Genomic DNA, 17,630 nt, shown 5'->3' on the forward strand with positions numbered 1-17,630 from the left:
GTGTACATGCATTCTGTATATAATGGGAAGTGGGTGGACTGAGGCATCTAAGCATGTGTGAATACAGTGATTGGTGTCAGTTGTCATGTGAAATTCAAAGCTAATGTTCCTCAGAACTTCTGACTACTGCATCCCCTAAAGCCCTGTCCTCATGACAGTCTGTTGTGTCTGCAGGGGCCAGGACAGATTAACTGAGAGAGAGAGAGCAGCAGGAGATGATGCAGGCATTACATTCAATTTCAGGAAATTATTTTATATTATATTATTTACTAATTTGTCAGTCTGCCATTGGAAGGCCCACCTCAACCCTATTCAGACTTCTCAATGCATTATTCATATTGAGCCATTTCTTCAGAGAGGAATTCTGTTTGAAGTTATTTCACCCGGTATGAAATAGTTTCCAGCATCCTAACTTTTCAATCTCATCTGTGAACCTGCGGACCATTACCCGTCTACTCTGCTCTATAGATGGAGTGAGTTAAATAGATTTAGGACATCATGTGGGATAGTTGTAGAATATAGAATAAGCTTTTAAGCAAAATGATCATGAATTACATAACAGGAAATCATTGTTCTGAAATTCAATATTTTATTACACAGAAAAAAATGGCCTCACTGGTTTTGAATACATTCTATACATTAGTTGAAGATACTCAGCAAGCACATACTTAATAAACACATATCTGGATTGGAAATGGAATTAGACCCTGGTGGATTCACAGAGATGCTCATTCCTAGTACCTCTAGGAATGGCGACACCACAATAGTGACACCAGCAAAATATCCCATATAACAACAGCCAAAGGTCACATCAAAAGGTCAATGTTCACTCGCTGGTTCCTGGTTGCCCAGTGGTAGGTCAGCCATGCTTAGTTTAAAGGCACAATCTGTCATATTTGCTGATTTCCAATGGTCATTTATTTCAATGAATACATTATAATAATGACTTATGACTTATGACTTATGAGCTTAGTACATCTGCCTTACCCTATCATACCCCAGTGTCCAAGGGTGTTACTCTTTTTTTTTGTAAACAATGTAAAGCTTAAAAAATATCCATCATCTCAAGTAGCAGGGTCCAACTGTTGAAATCCCATATTGTGCCTTTAAGAGTCCACAGGACTCTGCCACAGTCCACAGTCCATTATTTTTGCTTTTAAAACTCTTTGCATGATCTCTGTGTAAGCAAGTAAACCAAGTCATCTGTTCTTCCCCAGTCAGAGGTTTTCCTCTTTGCCAATGTGTCTGTCATTAATTAATCCAAAATACAAATCTATTTTTATCAATCAGCATGTAATATGTATCTAGTATAACACATAAAAGACACATTTCAGTTAATCTGTGCCATTGATATTTTAACTTATGAAATATGTACAGTTGGAAGTCGGAAGTTTACATACACCTTAGCCAAATACATTTAAACTCAGTTTCACAATTCCTGACATTTAATTCTAGTAAAAATTCCCTGCCTTAGTTCAGTTAGGATCACCACTTTATTTTAAGAATGTGAAATGTCAGAATAATAGAAGAGAGAATGATTTATTTCAGCTTTTATTTATTTCATCACATTCAGAGTGGGTCAGACATTCAATTAGTATTTGGTAGCATTGCCTTTAAACTGTTTAACTTGAGTCAAATGTTTCGGGTAGCCTTCCACAAGCTTCCCACAATAAGTTGGGTGAATTTTGGCCCATTCCTCCTGACAGAGCTGGTGTAACTGAGTCAGTTGTAGGCCTCCTTGCTCGGAACACACACTTTTTCAGTTCTGCCCACACATTTTCTATAGGATTGAGGTCAGGGCTTTGTAATGGCCACTCAAAGACCTTGACTTTGTTGTCCTTAAGCCATTTTGCCACAAATTTGGAAGTATGCTAGGGGTCATTGTCCATTTGGAAGATCCATTTGCGACCAAGCTTTAACTTCCTGACTGATGTCTTGATATGTTGCTTCAATATATCCACACAATATTCCATCCTCATGATGCCATCTATTTTGTGAAGTGCACCAGTCCCTCCTGCAGCTAAGCACCCCTACAACATGATGTTGCCACTCCCATGCTTCACGGTTGGGATGGTGTTCTTCGTCTTGTAAGCCTCCCCCTTTTTCCTCCAAAGATAACAATGGTCATTATGGCCAAACAGTTATATTTTTGTTTCAACATACCAGAGGACATTTCTCCAAAAAGTACAATCTTTGTCCCCATGTGCAGTTGCAAACCGTAGTCTGGCTTTTTTTATGGCGGTTTTGGAGCAGTGGCTTCTTCCTTGCTGTGAGCGGCCTTTAAGGTTATGTCGATATAGAACTCGTTTTACTGTGGATGTAGATACTTTTGTACCGGTTTCCTCCAGCATCTTCACAAGGTCCTTTGCTGTTGTTCTGGGATTGATTTGAACCTTTCACACCAAAGTATGTTCATCTCTAGGAGACAGAACGCGCCTCCTTCCTGAGCGGTATGTCGGATGCGTGGTCCCATGGTGTTTATACTTGCCTACTATTGTTTGTACAGGTGAACGTGCTACCTTCAGGCATTTGGAAATTTCTCCCAAGGATGAACCAGACTTGTGGAGGTCTACAATTCTTTTTCTGAGGTCTTGCTGATTTCTTTTGATTTTCCCCTGATGTCAAGGAAATTGGCACTGAGTTTGAAGGTAGGCCTTGAAATACATCCACAGCTACATCTCCAATTGACTCAAGTGATGTAAATTAGCCTATCAGAAGCTTCTAAAGCCATGACATAATTTTCTGGAATTTTCCAATCTGTTTAAAGGCACAGTCAACTTAGTGTATGTAAACTTCTAACCCACTGGAATTGTGCTACAGTGAATTATAAGTTAAATAATCTGTCGGTAAACAATTGCTGGGAAAATTACTTGTGTCATGCACCAAGTAGAGGTCCTAACCGACTTGCCAAAACTAACTGGAGTGGTTGAAAAACGAGTCTTAATGACTCCAACCTAAGTGTATGTAAACTCCCGACTTCAACTGTAAGTGTATCCCTTCTGCTAAATATTGCATTTTTCTGTAAAGCAGTGAAGTATTGATATTATCTTCACTATAGTCTCGTGAGCCATACTCAAAATATTGCACTACCTGTAGCTAGCTACAGTATATGAAAGGATGCCCAAGATCCTGGTCAGTTGGAATAGAGCACATGAAAAATCTAATGGAACTTTGTTTCACAGATCAATTGCTCAGCTTCTCTATGATACTCTGAGTAAAGTAGAAAGCATTTCTGATGACTAGAGTTGAGCTTGCTGTCCTGCCTGTCCAACTGTTGATAGTGGTTTCGATTGGTGGAGAAGGAGAGAAAGGCACAGTATTCAGGGGCCTTCAGGGTCCATGCTGCTCAGTTCTTTGATGGTCCTTGCTATCTGGGTCCTTGGGATGTCCAACTCTGACGTCACCCCATTGAAGTTGAAATTGAAAATGGTAAGGGTTAAGGGTAGGGAAGTCCCATGGACCCCGGATAGCACTAACCGTTCTTGCTTTTGCCCTTCTCTTCTCTTTCCTCACAGGCATTGATCAGACGGATGTGGGGGAGGGCGAGAAGGGGGGGGAGCTCTGCATGGGGGTGGGGCCTGAGGGGGTGGGGGCAGAGAGCCAGTTGGGGAAGGGGGTGTTGCGGAGCTCATGGGTGGAGGGGTGGCAGGGCAAAAGAGGGGAGGGGTGGGAGGGCAAAGGGGTGGAGGGGTGGGTGGAGAAACAGATGTCGGAGGACTTAGAGAAGTGGGGGGCAGAGCTCGGTTTGGAGGGGGGGTGTAAGGGGGATGGGTGATGCAGGAGGGAGGGGGTGGAGTGGACGGCAGAGGGGGTAGAGTGGAGGTGGGAGAGGGGGGCATGTGGGAGAGGGTGCTGTGTGAGGAAGGTTGACTGTAGGTGTGAGGCAGACTGTAGATGGCTGTGGAGGGCTGGTTGTAGACTGGATAACGAGGAGCAGGGTAGGCTTTCACCCGGGTGAAGCTAATGCACCTGCCCTGTAAGTTAGGAGAGAGGGATACAACAGGGAAGAGTGCAATCAGAGGCAGTCATCAGAGTTTTACTGATGCATTGGAATTATTTTATAACGTTTCCATGCAAAGTGGATTTATAGACCTTAGCGTCTCCATTCAAATAGGATTGGAAGGGAATACGACCAATCTTTCATTTTATTTGTTTTCCTTTCGGAATAATGTGCTGACTCCATCTTGTCTTCTGCTTAGCTATAAATGTCAAATTCGGTCAAAACAACAAGGAGATTTACTAAGGTAGCAACAGCTTTGGGAAGAGGGGGAATTGTGTGGATGGTTTGCCCCATCCTCCTATCCACATCTGTCATTGAGACCATATAAAAATAAAACTCCCAGCTAGGCTAGAGTTACAGGAAGGTGGGGATGTGGGTAGTCATCTAATATTAATGGTTTCAGCAGATTAGAACACATTCCTTCAGGTTGGAGCAATACAGTATTAGCACCTCAGCCTGTAAATGCCAGGTTACTTTGTGCCTTCCTCGCAGCCACTCTGTCTGTGCACTGTTATAATGACTAACAGCTGCAACTTTTCTGCTCTATGATTTACTGCTTGGCTTGAAATTGTTTAAAATATTAGGTTTTAAGAATATTTAATGAAGAAATGGGCAGTGAGGGCATTGAAAAGGAGTTAACGAATTTAGGGACTTAATTGGCTTTCAAAACTGCCAACATGATGAGTGTGTAGGGAGGTAATGAAAATGCCCACTCTCCTCAACTGCCTGGTGGAATAGTTTAGATGAAGAAAAAAAAGATTAAAGGTTCTGGAAGAATCGTCGCAAAAAAAACTAAGTGTAAAAAGAGAATAAAAAAGGAAGAGGGTAGACTGAAGCCGAGCCCCTCTCTATTTTCCATGCTGTCTGCTTTGCTCCTCAGGATGTGGTCTTGGCTCCTGACCTTCCTATTTCCCTCACTTTTCCAGGAGTTTGAGTTCTTCTTTCTCTTGAGGATTTGCAACTGAGTGGGCCTAGGCATTACGTAGTGTGGTCTCTGCCTCCTTAAAGGAGCAGTCTGTTGTTGCTACATCCATTTTTGTCTCATAAATGTTTTATATGTACCCATTGATTCTTGAAGAAAGTAAATGCCTCATGAGCTTAGTTATGTCAGAACCCAAAATATAAGCTTGTTTCACCCCAATGTTTGTAAATAAAGTAAATGTAAACACACACTATATAGCCTCAGAACATGGTTAAAGCTATAATTTTGATATCATGGATACTTCATTGCTCTGTCTATGAATTTGAGAGTACACTTCTCCATAACCATCCCTCAGCTTTTCACCAAAGCAGGGGTGGGGAAACACTTTTAAATTTTTTTCAATTGCTGATTTCAACTGCTTTAACTGTTTCCTCTGATTGTATTTTTATCCTGCTTCTCTTGCATAACAGCATATCTAAGTGCTGGGCCAGTGGGCCTTATGATCCCTTAGAAGAGCTTTGAAAGAAAATCCCCTGTAAGCTATCCTTCTCTGTCCCATATGTAAGCATCAGTCACACACTGGCTTTCTTATTGAGTTGCTAAAAGGGCTTTCCATGACTCTGCATATCCTTGTGTCAGCCCATACAGTGCAGTGACAGCAGGTAGCATGTGTTGGATGTGTCTTTCTCTATGCTGTTTGTCTTCGTGTCTTACCTTGTCTCCGGGATGGGGTCTCATCACAGATACCCTATCATAGCCTTTCCTCAGGAATACCCACAGAGCATCCAGCTTGCCCTGAACAAAGACAGGCACAGTAAAGGGAAGAGAAAACATTACATAATAGACAAACAACATGATAACACCAATAATATTGACTGTGTGGTTGCATGTCAGTTGCTTTACTCTGCTGTGCTTTGTTTCTATACTGTATATGGTTTAGTATACAGGTCTGTTGATCAGTCGGACTGTCTGTCTGTCTGCCTGGTGCTCTTTGTCCATGGAAGGCTGTGTCCCTCGATATCATAATAGCCAAGGAGAAGGGTAGATGTCTGTGTCTGTTTGTCTGGTGCTCTTTGTCCATGGAAAGCTGTGTCCCTCCACATCATACCAGTCAGGGAGGAGGGTAGGTAGAGATAAAGGGGAAGGAATGTATTGGGTTGGGACTAGCACCAGCTCCCCTCTTCTCTGCAGATTTCGTCTTCCCGAGGTCGGCTCAGTTCATGCCTGGTTCATATTACGGCTCATCCAGCTGACTGAGACGTTATGAAACAAACTTCCTGGAAATGTTGACGCTACAGGAACACTGCAACTAACTAAGACTTGTTTTGATCATAGACATTTTTTGGTGGGTAATGGAATTTAGAGTGCATATGATTGTATGTAAGTGGAAGGTACTGCAATTTTGTTCTTGTTGTTGCCACACTCAATTACAAGAAATTTGAACTTGTATGGTATACCATACATGTTTTTGATCTTTTCCATGGAATGGAGAGTGCATATGATGCACTTGTATTTCGATAGGAAGGTACTGCAATTTTGTTCTTGTTATTCCACTACTCAACTAGAAATTGTACCTTTTTATGGTATCCACCTCATGCAACCTGGCAAGGGGTGGGTGTATCCAATTTGTTGCTATTGTTTTTCAACTTCCTGCGCTGGTCACCGCTGGTGATGGTAAATGTAAATGACATTTATCATAAAATGTTTAATGCACACAGAATTGGAAAAATGTGTTAGTTATCTGGTGAGGAAAATTATTGAAACATTTTAATAGCACTCAGAAGCTGATGAAGCGTTAGGAAAAGGCTATCCAGACATTCCTGACCTGCAAACCAATATTTCATTTCAGAATTGGTTAAAATTAGGTCAGGGTTTTGGTTAAGGTAAGAGTCCTTTCTGGAGGTCAGCAGTGTCCTTATAAATGCTCTTAGCATTGTGGCACAACAGACAGTCTTCATAAAATATTTCTGCATTGTTTCTGTAATTTGTCAATGTTATTCTGTGTCTAACAACATGCCTTTTCAAGTGTTGCTCTTTGATTGAAAATGGAAATAGCCTTTATGGATAACGACTATTAGATACAGTGTAATTACGCTAGCTAGATAACAATCGATGTTGAGTCTATGGGAATGCTAATGTCGGCAACCTGCCACATGAGAATGTTTTTATTTTTTCAACCCAACAATATTTAACTTAGAATTAACATATCGTTTAGATTCTCTGCACTTTTAATAATTTTGGCAAATATAACATGACAAAAAGTATGTGGACACCTGCTTGTTGAACATCTCATTTCAAAATCATGGGCATTAGTATGGAGTTGGTCCCCCCTTTGCAGCTATAACAGCCTTCACTCTTATGGGAAGGCTAGATGTTAGAACAATGCTATGGAGACTTGCTTCCATTTAGCCACAAGATCATTAGTGAGGTTGGGCACTGACGTTAGCCTGGGTCTCAGTCGGAGTTCCAATTCATCCCAAAGGTGTTCGATGGGGTTGAGTTCAGGGAGCTGTGCAGGCCAGTCAAGTTCTTCCACACAGATCTCAACAAACCATTTCTGAATAGACCTCACTTTGTGCACAGGGGCATTGTCATGCTGAAACAGGAAAGGGCCTTCCTCAGACTGTTGCCACAAAGTTGGAAGCACAGAATTGTCTAGATGCTGTAGACTTAATATTTCCCTTCACTGGAACTAAAGGGCCTAGCCCAAACCATGGAAAAACAGCCCCAGACTATTATTCATCCTCCACCAAACTTTATAGTTGGCACTATGCATTGTTGCAGGTAGCGTTCTCCTGGCATCCTCCAAATCCAGATTCGTCTGTCAGACTGCCAGATGGGAAAGCGTGATTGAACATTCCAGAGAATACGTTTCCACTGCTCCAGAGTCCAATGGCTGCGAGCTTTACACCACTCCAGTCGACGCTTGGCATTGCGCATGGTGATCTTAGGCTTGTGTGCGGCTATTCGGCCATGGAAACCCATTTCATGAAGCTCCCAACAAACAGTAATTGTGCTGACGTTGCTTTCAGAGGCAGTTTGAAACTCGGTAGCGAGTGTTGCAACCGAGGACAGATGCTTGAGCACTCGGTGGTCCCATTCTATGAGCTTGTGTGGCCTATCATTTTACGGCTGAGCCGTTGTTGCTCCTAGACGTTTCCAGTTCACAATAACAGCACTTACACTTGACCGGGGCAGCTCTAGCAGGGCAGACATTTGACTAACTTGTCGGAAAGGTGGCTTCCGAGGAAGGTGCCACATTGAAAGTCACTGAGCTCTACTGAATTTTACTGCCGGTGTTTGGAGATTGCATGGCTGTGTGCGCGATTTTATATACCTGTCAGAAACGCGTGTGGCTGAAATAGCCAAATCCATTCATTTGAAGGGGTGTTCACATACTTTTATATATATTGTGTATTTACCAACATCTCTTCCCTGTGTAACAACACGCCGGAATGGGTCTTAAGTTGGAAAACAACCACATTTGATCAGGAACTGGGCGTGGTTACGTAACATAAAGTGAACAGTACCTTTATAGGGGAGTACCATTTCTGGGGACTGATGGGTTTATGCATGCCATTGTTGAGAGTGCGTGTTGGTGCCATGTCAAACTCCTGCTCTGGCATCTTGACGCGGGCATTCTTGGCTTTCTCTAGTTTGGCCCCCTCCTCAGTAGAACCCTTGTCGCCCCAGCGGACCTGAACAGGGACAGTCAATAACAGTCAGTGGCAGAGAAATGGTAATATTAATGAGCAGAGCTGAGCCGTAATTGGATGAAGGGCACAGCAGCCCGGGCACAACAGTCAGTGTATGTCTTTCTCACCTCCATTCTCTTGATGCCACCCACACCTCGGCCACCGTAGTATGAGGCATCCACAGTGGGCCACCTCTTCTTGGGATACCCGTCCTCGTCCTCATCCTTACAATAGTGAAAATAGTAAAAAATAAAGAAAAACCCTTGAATGAGTAGGTGTGTCCAAACTATTGATTGGTACTCTGTAGCATGGCATCCTTGTGGTGTGTGACCATGGAGTATCCCTGTTAGAAACTGCAGCCGCATCTAAGAGCCTGAAAACAGTTACAGTATACAGTAACTAAACTTGAAGCAAACTTGTAGCATGACTAAACTCCTCTCTCTACCTAAAGTGCTGGGGGCTGCTATCCAGTTTAATGGACAGAAAGTCAAAAACAACTCCATCCATCTGGAATAAGGTCAGACAATCTGCCCTGTCAGGTCCTGGCTGCATTGCCCCTCTCACCTACAGCTGCAGTCCAGTCACTCTCTTGGTTGGCGGTCCACATGCAGACAGTGTGTTCTTTGGCAAGAGAGCCAGGAGGACAACCTCCCTTCATAAAAAAAATATGTTTTTATTATATATATATATATATATATATATATATATACACACATACATACATACAGTGGGGCAAACAAGTATTTTGTCAGCCAACAATTGTGCAAGTTCTCCCACTTGATGAGAGAGGCCTGTAATTTTCATCATAGGTACACTTCAACTATGACAGACAAAATGAGAAAAAAAATCCAGAAAATCACATTGTAGGATTTTTAATGAATTTATTTGCAAATTATGGTGGAAAATACATATTTGGTCACCTACAAACAAGCAAGATTTCTGGCTCTCACAGACCTGTAACTTCTTCTTTAAGAGGCTCCCCTGTCCTCCACTGTATTAATGGCACCTGTTTGAACTTGTTATCAGTATAAAAGACACCTATCCTCAACCTCAAACAGTCACACTCCAAACTCCACTATGGCCAAGACCAAAGAGCTGTCAAAGGACACCAGAAACATAATTGTAGACCTGCACCAGGCTGGGAAGACTGAATCTGCAATAGGTAAGCAGCTTGGTTTGAAGAAATCAACTGTGGGAGCAATTATTAGGAAATGGAAGACATACAAGACCACTGATAATCTCCCTCGATCTGGGGCACCACGCAAGATCTCACCCCGTGGGGTCAAAATGATCAGAAGAACGGTGAGCAAAAATCCCAGAACCACACAGGGGGACCTAGTGAATGACCTGCAGAGAGCTGGGACCAAAGTAACAAAGCCTACCATCAGTAACACACTACGCCGACAGGGACTCAAATCCTGCGGTGCCAGACGTGTCCCCATGCTTAAGCCAGTACATGTCCAGGCCCGTCTGAAGTTTGCTAGAGAGCATTTGGATGATCCAGAAGAAGATTGGGAGAATGTCATATGGTCAGATGAAACCAAAATATAACTTTTCGGTAAAAACTCAACTCGTCGTGTTTGGAGGACAAAGAATGCTGAGTTGCATCCAAAGAACACCATACCTGCTGTGAAGAATGGGGGTGGAAACATCATGCTTTGGGGCTGTTTTTCTGCAAAGGGACCAGGAGGACTGATCCGTGTAAAGGAAAGAATGAATGGGGCCATGTATCGTGAGATTTTGAGTGAAAACCTCCTATCAGCAAGGGCATTGAAGATGAAACGTGGCTGGGTCTTTCAGCATGACAATGATCCCAAACACACCGACCGGGCAACGAAGGAGTGGCTTCGTAAGAAGCATTTCAAGGTCCTGGAGTGGCCTAGCCAGTCTCCAGATCTCAACCCCATAGAAAATATTTGGAGGGAGTTGAAAGTCCGTGTTGCCCAGCAACAGCCCCAAAACATCACTGCTCTAGAGGAGATCTGCATGGAGGAATGGGCCAAAATACCAGCAACAGTGTGTGCAAATCTTGTGAAGACTTACAGAAAATGTTTGACCTCTGTCATTGCCAACAAAGGGTATATAACAAAGTATTGAGATAAACTTTTGTTATTGACCAAATACTTATGTTCCACCATAATTTGCAAATTAATTAATAAAAAATCCTACAATGTGATTTTCTAGATTTTTTTTTCTCATTTTGTCTGTCATAGTTGAAGTGTTCCTATGATGAAAATTACAGGCCTCTCATCTTTTTAAGTGGGAGAACTTGCACAATTGGTGGCTGACTAAATACTTTTTTGCCCCACTGTATATAAATCATATTTGCCATTTAGCATAATTTTTTTCCAAAGTGACTTAGTCATGCATGCATACATTTTGCGTACGGATGGTTCTGGAAATCGAATCCACTATCCTAACGTTGCAAGCGCCATTCTCTACTTACTGGGCTACAGAGGACTGAAATGGTGCTGTACAGATCAGGACCTTGGGTGATTGACTGACCTTGTGCTTTTTTTTTTTTTTACCGGTGTGATTTCTTTAGGTAAAGAAGGGAGTTTTGTTTGTGTGTGTGTGAGCGAGTGAGAGAGAAACCTCATTTAGCTTGACCATGGCTTTTTGTGTTGCCTATGTATTATCTTCCATAACTACCCACTGGGCACACACGTCAATTCAACGTCTATTCCACGTTGGTTCAATGCAACTTCATTGTAATGACATGGAAACGACGTTGATTCAACCAGTGTGTGCCGAGTGGGTACCCTCCTCGGGTACCAGTCCCTATGCCCTGCTACATTTTGAAACCAACTCATGTTTTTCAGATTGACATCGATGCCTCAATTTTTTATTATTTTTATTTTACCTTTATTTAACTAGGCAAGTCAGTTAAGAACAAATTCTTGTTTTCAATGATGGCCTAGGAACAGTGGGTTAACTGCCCGTTCAGGGGCAGAACGACAGATTTGTACCTTGTCAGCTCAGGGATTTGAACTTGCAACCTTTCGGTTACTAGTCCAACACTCTAACCACTAGGCTCAATGTTTCTTTTTCCATGCTGAACGTCTGCTTCTGTCGGGTTAAAATTGAAAATGACAGCTGTGAGTCAATAACTCTATCTAATCCCTATTATGCTCCTGCAGGTTCAGAGCCCTTTGAGGCAGAGACAGCTGGCTGTTTCAGAGCAGACAACAGGAGACAGAGAGAGACACAGAGAGCCTTATAACAGGGTATGATAGGGATGTTTCAACTCTGCAAGGTCTAGAAACAAAGTATATGAGACTACAAGATTTACTCACTGAGCTGTCCTCCAGTACCGGAGGTGGAGGCTCATGGATGATCTGCAAAGATGGAAAAAGAAACAATCATAATCATGAAAAAATATGTTTTTTCCATTGGTATACTGGCAGCGTCTCTGCTGGGTACAGGAAATGAGTTTGAATTTGAGTGTTTGATAATGAGAGAATGGTTTGATGACAGAGTGTTATCTACAGTGCCTAGTGAAAGTCTACAGTACACACCCCTTGCACGGTCTTTACAGAGGTTTTATTTGCTGTATTGTCATGCAGAATTACTTTACAGCCTTACTGCAAACAAAATGGATGATTTGGAATGGATTTTTTAACATAGGCGTTCTTCTTTTCACTTTTTCATACAGGCCAGTAATGTGGAGTGAATGCAATGTTGTTGATCCTCTTTATTTTCAAGTATTGTGGCGGCAACATCATGTTATGTGCACGCTTGTCACCGGCAGGGACCGGGGAGTTTCTCAGGATAAAAAAAAAACATGAAAGGAGCAAAGCGCCAAATCAAATGTTATTGGTCACAACACATGGTTAGCAGATGTTAATGCGAGTGTAGCAAAATGCTTGTGCTTCTAGTTCCGACCATGCAGTAATATCTAGCAAGTAATCTAACAATTTCACAACAACTACCTTATTTATACACACAAGTGTAAAGGAATGAATAAGAAAATGTACATATGAGCGACGGCTGAACGGCATAGGCAAGATGCAATAGAGTACAGTGTATACATATGAGATGAGTAATATAGGGTATGTAAACATTATATAATGTGGCATTGTTTAAAGTGACTAGTGATACATTTATTACATCAAATTTTTAATTATTAAAGTGGCTAGAGATTTGAGTCAGTATGTTGGCAGCAGCCACTCAATGTTAGTGATGGCTGTTTAACAGTCTGATGGTCTTGAGATAGAAGCTGTTTTTCAGTCTCTCAGTCCCAGCTTTGATGCACCTGTACTGACCTCGCCTTCTGGATGATAGCAGGGTGAACACCCGTGGCTCGGGTGGTTGTTGTCCTTGATGATTTTTTTGGCCTTCCTGTGACATAAGGTGGTGTAGGTGTCTTGAAGGCCAGGTAGTTTGCCCCCAGTGATGCGTTGTGCAGACCTCACTACCCTCTGGAGAGCCTTACGGTTGTGGGCGGAGCAGTTGCCGTACCAGGCGGTGATACAGCCCGACAGGATGCTCTCGATTGTGCATCTGTAAAAGTTTGAGTGTTTTTGGTGACAAGCCAAATTTCTTTAGCCTCCTGAGGTTGAAGAGGCGATGTTGCGCCTTCTTCACCACACTGACCATTTGTTTGTCCGTGATGTGTATGCCGAGGAACTTAAAACTTTCCACCTTCTCCACTACAGTCCCGTCGATGTGGATAGGGGTGTGCTCCCTCTGCTGTTTCCTGAAGTCCACGATCATCTCCTTTGTTTTGTTGACGTTGAGTGTGAAGTTGTTTTCCTGACACCTCACTCCGAGGGCCCTCACCTCCTCCCTGTAGGCCGTCTCGTCGTTGTTGGTAATCAAGCCTACCACTGTAGTGTCGTCTGCAAACTTGATGATTGAGTTGGAGGCGTGCATGGCCACGCAATCATGGGTGAACAGGGAGTACAGGAGAGGGCTGAGAACGCACCCTTGTGGGGCCCCAGTGTTGAGGATCAGTGGGGTGGAGATGTTGTCCAGGACCCAGTTGCATAGGGCGGGGTCGAGACCCAGCATCTCAAGCTTAATGACGAGTTTGGAGGGTACTATGGTGTTGAATGCTGAGCTGTAGTTGATGAACCACATTCTTACATAGGTATTCCTCTTGTCCAGATGGGTTAGGGGAGTGTGATTGCGATTGAGTTGTCTGTGGACTTATTGGGGCGGTAAGCAAATTGGAGTGGGTCTAGAGTGTCAGGTAGTGTGGAGGTGATATGATCCTTGACTATTCTCTCAAAGCACTTCATGATGACGAAAGTGAGTGTTACGGGGCAATAGTCGTTTAGCTCCGTTACCTTCGCTTTCTTGGGAACAGGAACAATAGTGGCCCTCTTGAAGCATGTGGGAACAGCAGACTGGGATAGGGATTGATTGAATATGTCCGTAAACACACCAGTCAGCTGGTCTGCGCCTGCTCTGAGGATGCGGCTAGGAATGCCGTCTGGGCCGGAAGCCTTGCGAGGGTTAACACGTTTAACTTCTCTGGAATATGTGGGACGGTAGCGTCGCACCTCGCCAACAGCCAATGAAATAAAAATTCCTCAAACATACAAGTATTATACACCCTTTTAAATATAAACTTATTGTAAATCCAGCCACAGTGTCCAATTTCAAATAGGCATTACGGCGAAAGCACACCAAACGATTGTTAGGTCAGCACCTCGTCACAGAAAACCATACAGCCATTTTCCAGCCCAGGAGAGGGCTCACAAAAGTCAGGAATAGCGATTAAATTAATCACTATCCTTTGATGATTTTCATCAGATGGCACTCACAGGACTTCATGTTACACAATAAATGTGTGTTTTGTTCGATAAAGTTAAACTTTATGTCCAAAAACCTAATTAGGTGTGTTATGTTCAGAAATGCATTGTCTCAAACAAACATCTGGTGAAAGTGCAGAGAGCCACATCAAATTACAGAAATACTCATAATAAACATTGATAAAAGATACAAGTGTTATGCATTGAATTATAGATAAACTTCTCCTTAACCTGTTGCGTCTACCAAACCCGGATCCGGGATTCTATTTACAGACCTAAGCTCATTACCATAACGCAACGTTAACTATTCATGAAAATCGCAAATGAAATGAAATAAATATGCCATCTCTCAAGCTTAGCCTTTTGTAAACAACACTGTCATCTCAGATTTTCAAAATATGCTTCTCAACCATAGGAAAACAATCACTTGTGTAAAAGTGGCTAGCTAGCGTAGCATTTAGCGTTAGCATTAGCGTTAGCATCCAGCACACAAGATTTCAACAAAAACATAAAAGCCTTCAAATAAAATCTTTTACCTTTGAAGAACTTCGGATGTTTTCAATGAGGAGACTCTCAGTTAGATAGCAGATGCTCAGTTTTTCCAAAAAAAGATTCTTTGTGAATTCGAAATAGCTCCGTTTTCTACATCACATTTGGCTACCAAAAAAAAAACGAAAATTCAGTCCTCAAAACGCGAACTTTTTTCCAAATTAACTCCATAATATCGACTGAAAACATGGCAAACGTTGTTTAGAATCAATCCTCAAGGTGTTTTTCACATATCTCTTCAATGATATATCGTTCGTGGAAGCATGGTTTCTCCCCTCAATCAAATGGAAAAGTACAAGCAGCTGGCGTTTGCGCACCGAATTCCACGCAGGACACCAGGCGGACACTTGGAAAATGTAGTCTCTTATGGTCAATCTTCCAATGATATGCCTACAAATACGTCACAATGCTGCTAACACCTTGGGGGAACGACAGAAAGTGTAGGCTCATTCCTTGCGCAATCACAGCCATATAAGGAGACAATGGAAAACAGAGCTTCAGAGATTCTGCTCATTTCCTGCTTGACGCATCATCTTGGTTTCGCCTGTAGAATGAGTTCTGGTGCACTTACAGACAATATCTTTGCAGATTCTGAAACTTCAGAGTGTTTTCTTTCAAAAACTGTCAAGAATATGCATAGTTGAGCATATTTTCGTGACAAAATATCGCGCTTAAAACGGAAAGTTTTTTATCCAAAAATGAAATAGCGCCCCTAGAGATCCAAGAGGTTAATGCAACCGCTGTGTCAGATTTAAAAAAGGCTTTACGGCGAAAGCACACATTTTCCAAAGAAGGAGAGGTGTCATAAAAGTCAGAAATAGCATAATAAATATTCACTTACCTTTGATGATCTTGATTGGAATGCACTCCCAGGAATCCCAGTTCCACAACAAATGTTTTTTTTGTTTGATAAAGTCCATCATTTATGTCTAATACCTCCTTTTTGGTTGCGTGTTTAGCCCAGTAATCCAAATGCTCAATGCGCGATCTCTTAGTTCAGACGAAAAGTCCAAAAAGTTATATTACAGTCCGTAGAAACATGTCAAACGATGTATAGAATCAATCTTTAGGATGTTTTTGTCATAAATCTTCAATAATGTTTCAACCGGACAATTCTTTTGTCTTTAGAAATGAAAAGGAACGCAACTACCTCTCACGGCCACGCGCATGATTTAGTTCATGGCATTCTGCCAGACACCTGACTCAAACAGCTCTTATTCGCTCCCCCTTCATAGTAGAAGCCTGAAACAAGCTCCTAAAGACTGTTGACATCTAGTGGAAGCCTTAGGAAGTGCAATATGACCCCATATACACTGTATATTCGATAGGCAATGACTTCAAAAACTACAAACCTCAATTTCCCACTTCCGGGCTGGATATTTCCTCAGGTTTTTGCCTGCCATATGAGTTCTGTTATACTCACAGACATCATTCAAACAGTTTTAGAAACTTCAGTGTTTTCTATCCAAATCTACTAATTATATGCATATTCTAGCTTTTGGGCCTGAGTAGCAGGTAGTTTACCAAGCTACTCAATAATGCCCCCCAGTCCCAAAGAAGTTAAATGTTTTACTCACGTTGGCTGTGGTGAAGGAGAGTCTGCAGGTTTTGGTAGCGGGCCGTGTCGGTGGCACTGTACTGTCCTCAAAGCAAGCAAATAAGTTGTTTAGTTTGTCTGGGAGCGAGACATCAGTCTGCCACTGGGCTGGTTTTCTTTTTGTAGTCCGTGATTGCCTGTAGACCCTGCCACATTCCTCTCATGTCTGAGCAGTTGAATTGCGACTCTGCTTTGTGTCTATACTGACGCTTAGCTTGTTTGATTGCCTTGCGGAGGGAATAGCTACACTGTTTGCATTCAGTCATGTTTCCGGGCGCCTTGCCTCTGTGCTTTCAGTTTTGCGTGAATGCTGCCATCAATCCACTGTTTCTGGTTGGGGAAGGTTTTAATAGTCGCTGTTGGTACAACATCACCGATGCACTTGCTAATAAACTTGCTCACCGAATCAGCATATACATCAATGTTGTTGTTCGACGCTATCCGGAACATATCCCAGTCCATGTGATCGAAGCAATCTTGAAGCGTGGAATCAGATTGGTCGGACCAGCGTTGAGCAGACCTGAGCACGGGTGTTTCCTGTTTTAGTTTCTATCTATAGGCTGGGAGCAACAAAATGGAGTCATGGTCAGATTTGCCGAAAGGAGGGCGAGGGAGGGCTTTGTATGCGTCGCGGATGTTAGAGTAACAATGATCCAGATCCAGGTTAAATGTTAGAGGAAAACCCGCCGTAGTATTCTGAGAACCTAACCCCGGGATAGTTTTATTTTACAGCGAGACAATTACACGCATTTTAATGCCAAAGACACACCAGACTGGCTTTCCGAGGTGGTGAGTGTTCCTGAAAGGACCAGTCTCAGTCCTGACTTAAATCTGCTTGAAAATCAGAGACATGGTTTGAATATTGCTGTCCTACAATTATTCCCAACCAAATTTACTGAACTTGAGCAATTTTTACAAAAACAAGAGATATACAATGAGTATGCAAAACATTAAGAACTGAAAGCTATGATCCCTTATTGATCTCACTTGTTAAATCCACTTCAGTCAGTGTAGGTGAAGGGGAAGAGACCGGTTAAATAAGGATTTTTAATAAGCCTTGAGGCAATTGATGCATGACTTGTGTATGTGTGCCATTCAGATGGTGAAT

General features: G+C 42.5%; 1 protein-coding gene across 1 annotated transcript in view; it reads right to left on the reverse strand.

Annotated features, from left to right (window-relative positions):
• Positions 1-566: 566 nt before the first annotated feature.
• The window catches only part of LOC139422904 (anthrax toxin receptor 1-like), a 39,814-nt gene continuing 22,750 nt past the window's right edge, over positions 567-17,630 (reverse strand). The window contains exons 14-18 of the mRNA XM_071174367.1: positions 11,914-11,955; positions 8,746-8,841; positions 8,453-8,620; positions 5,637-5,717; positions 567-3,974 (exon numbers count right to left, since the gene is read on the reverse strand). Coding sequence (XP_071030468.1) covers positions 3,510-3,974; positions 5,637-5,717; positions 8,453-8,620; positions 8,746-8,841; positions 11,914-11,955 — 852 coding nt within the window. The 3' untranslated portion in view covers positions 567-3,509. The remainder of the gene's footprint in view (positions 3,975-5,636; positions 5,718-8,452; positions 8,621-8,745; positions 8,842-11,913; positions 11,956-17,630) is intronic.

The sequence above is a fragment of the Oncorhynchus clarkii genome, chromosome 12, assembly GCF_045791955.1.
Source record: "Oncorhynchus clarkii lewisi isolate Uvic-CL-2024 chromosome 12, UVic_Ocla_1.0, whole genome shotgun sequence".
Classification (NCBI taxonomy): Eukaryota; Metazoa; Chordata; class Actinopteri; order Salmoniformes; family Salmonidae; genus Oncorhynchus; species Oncorhynchus clarkii.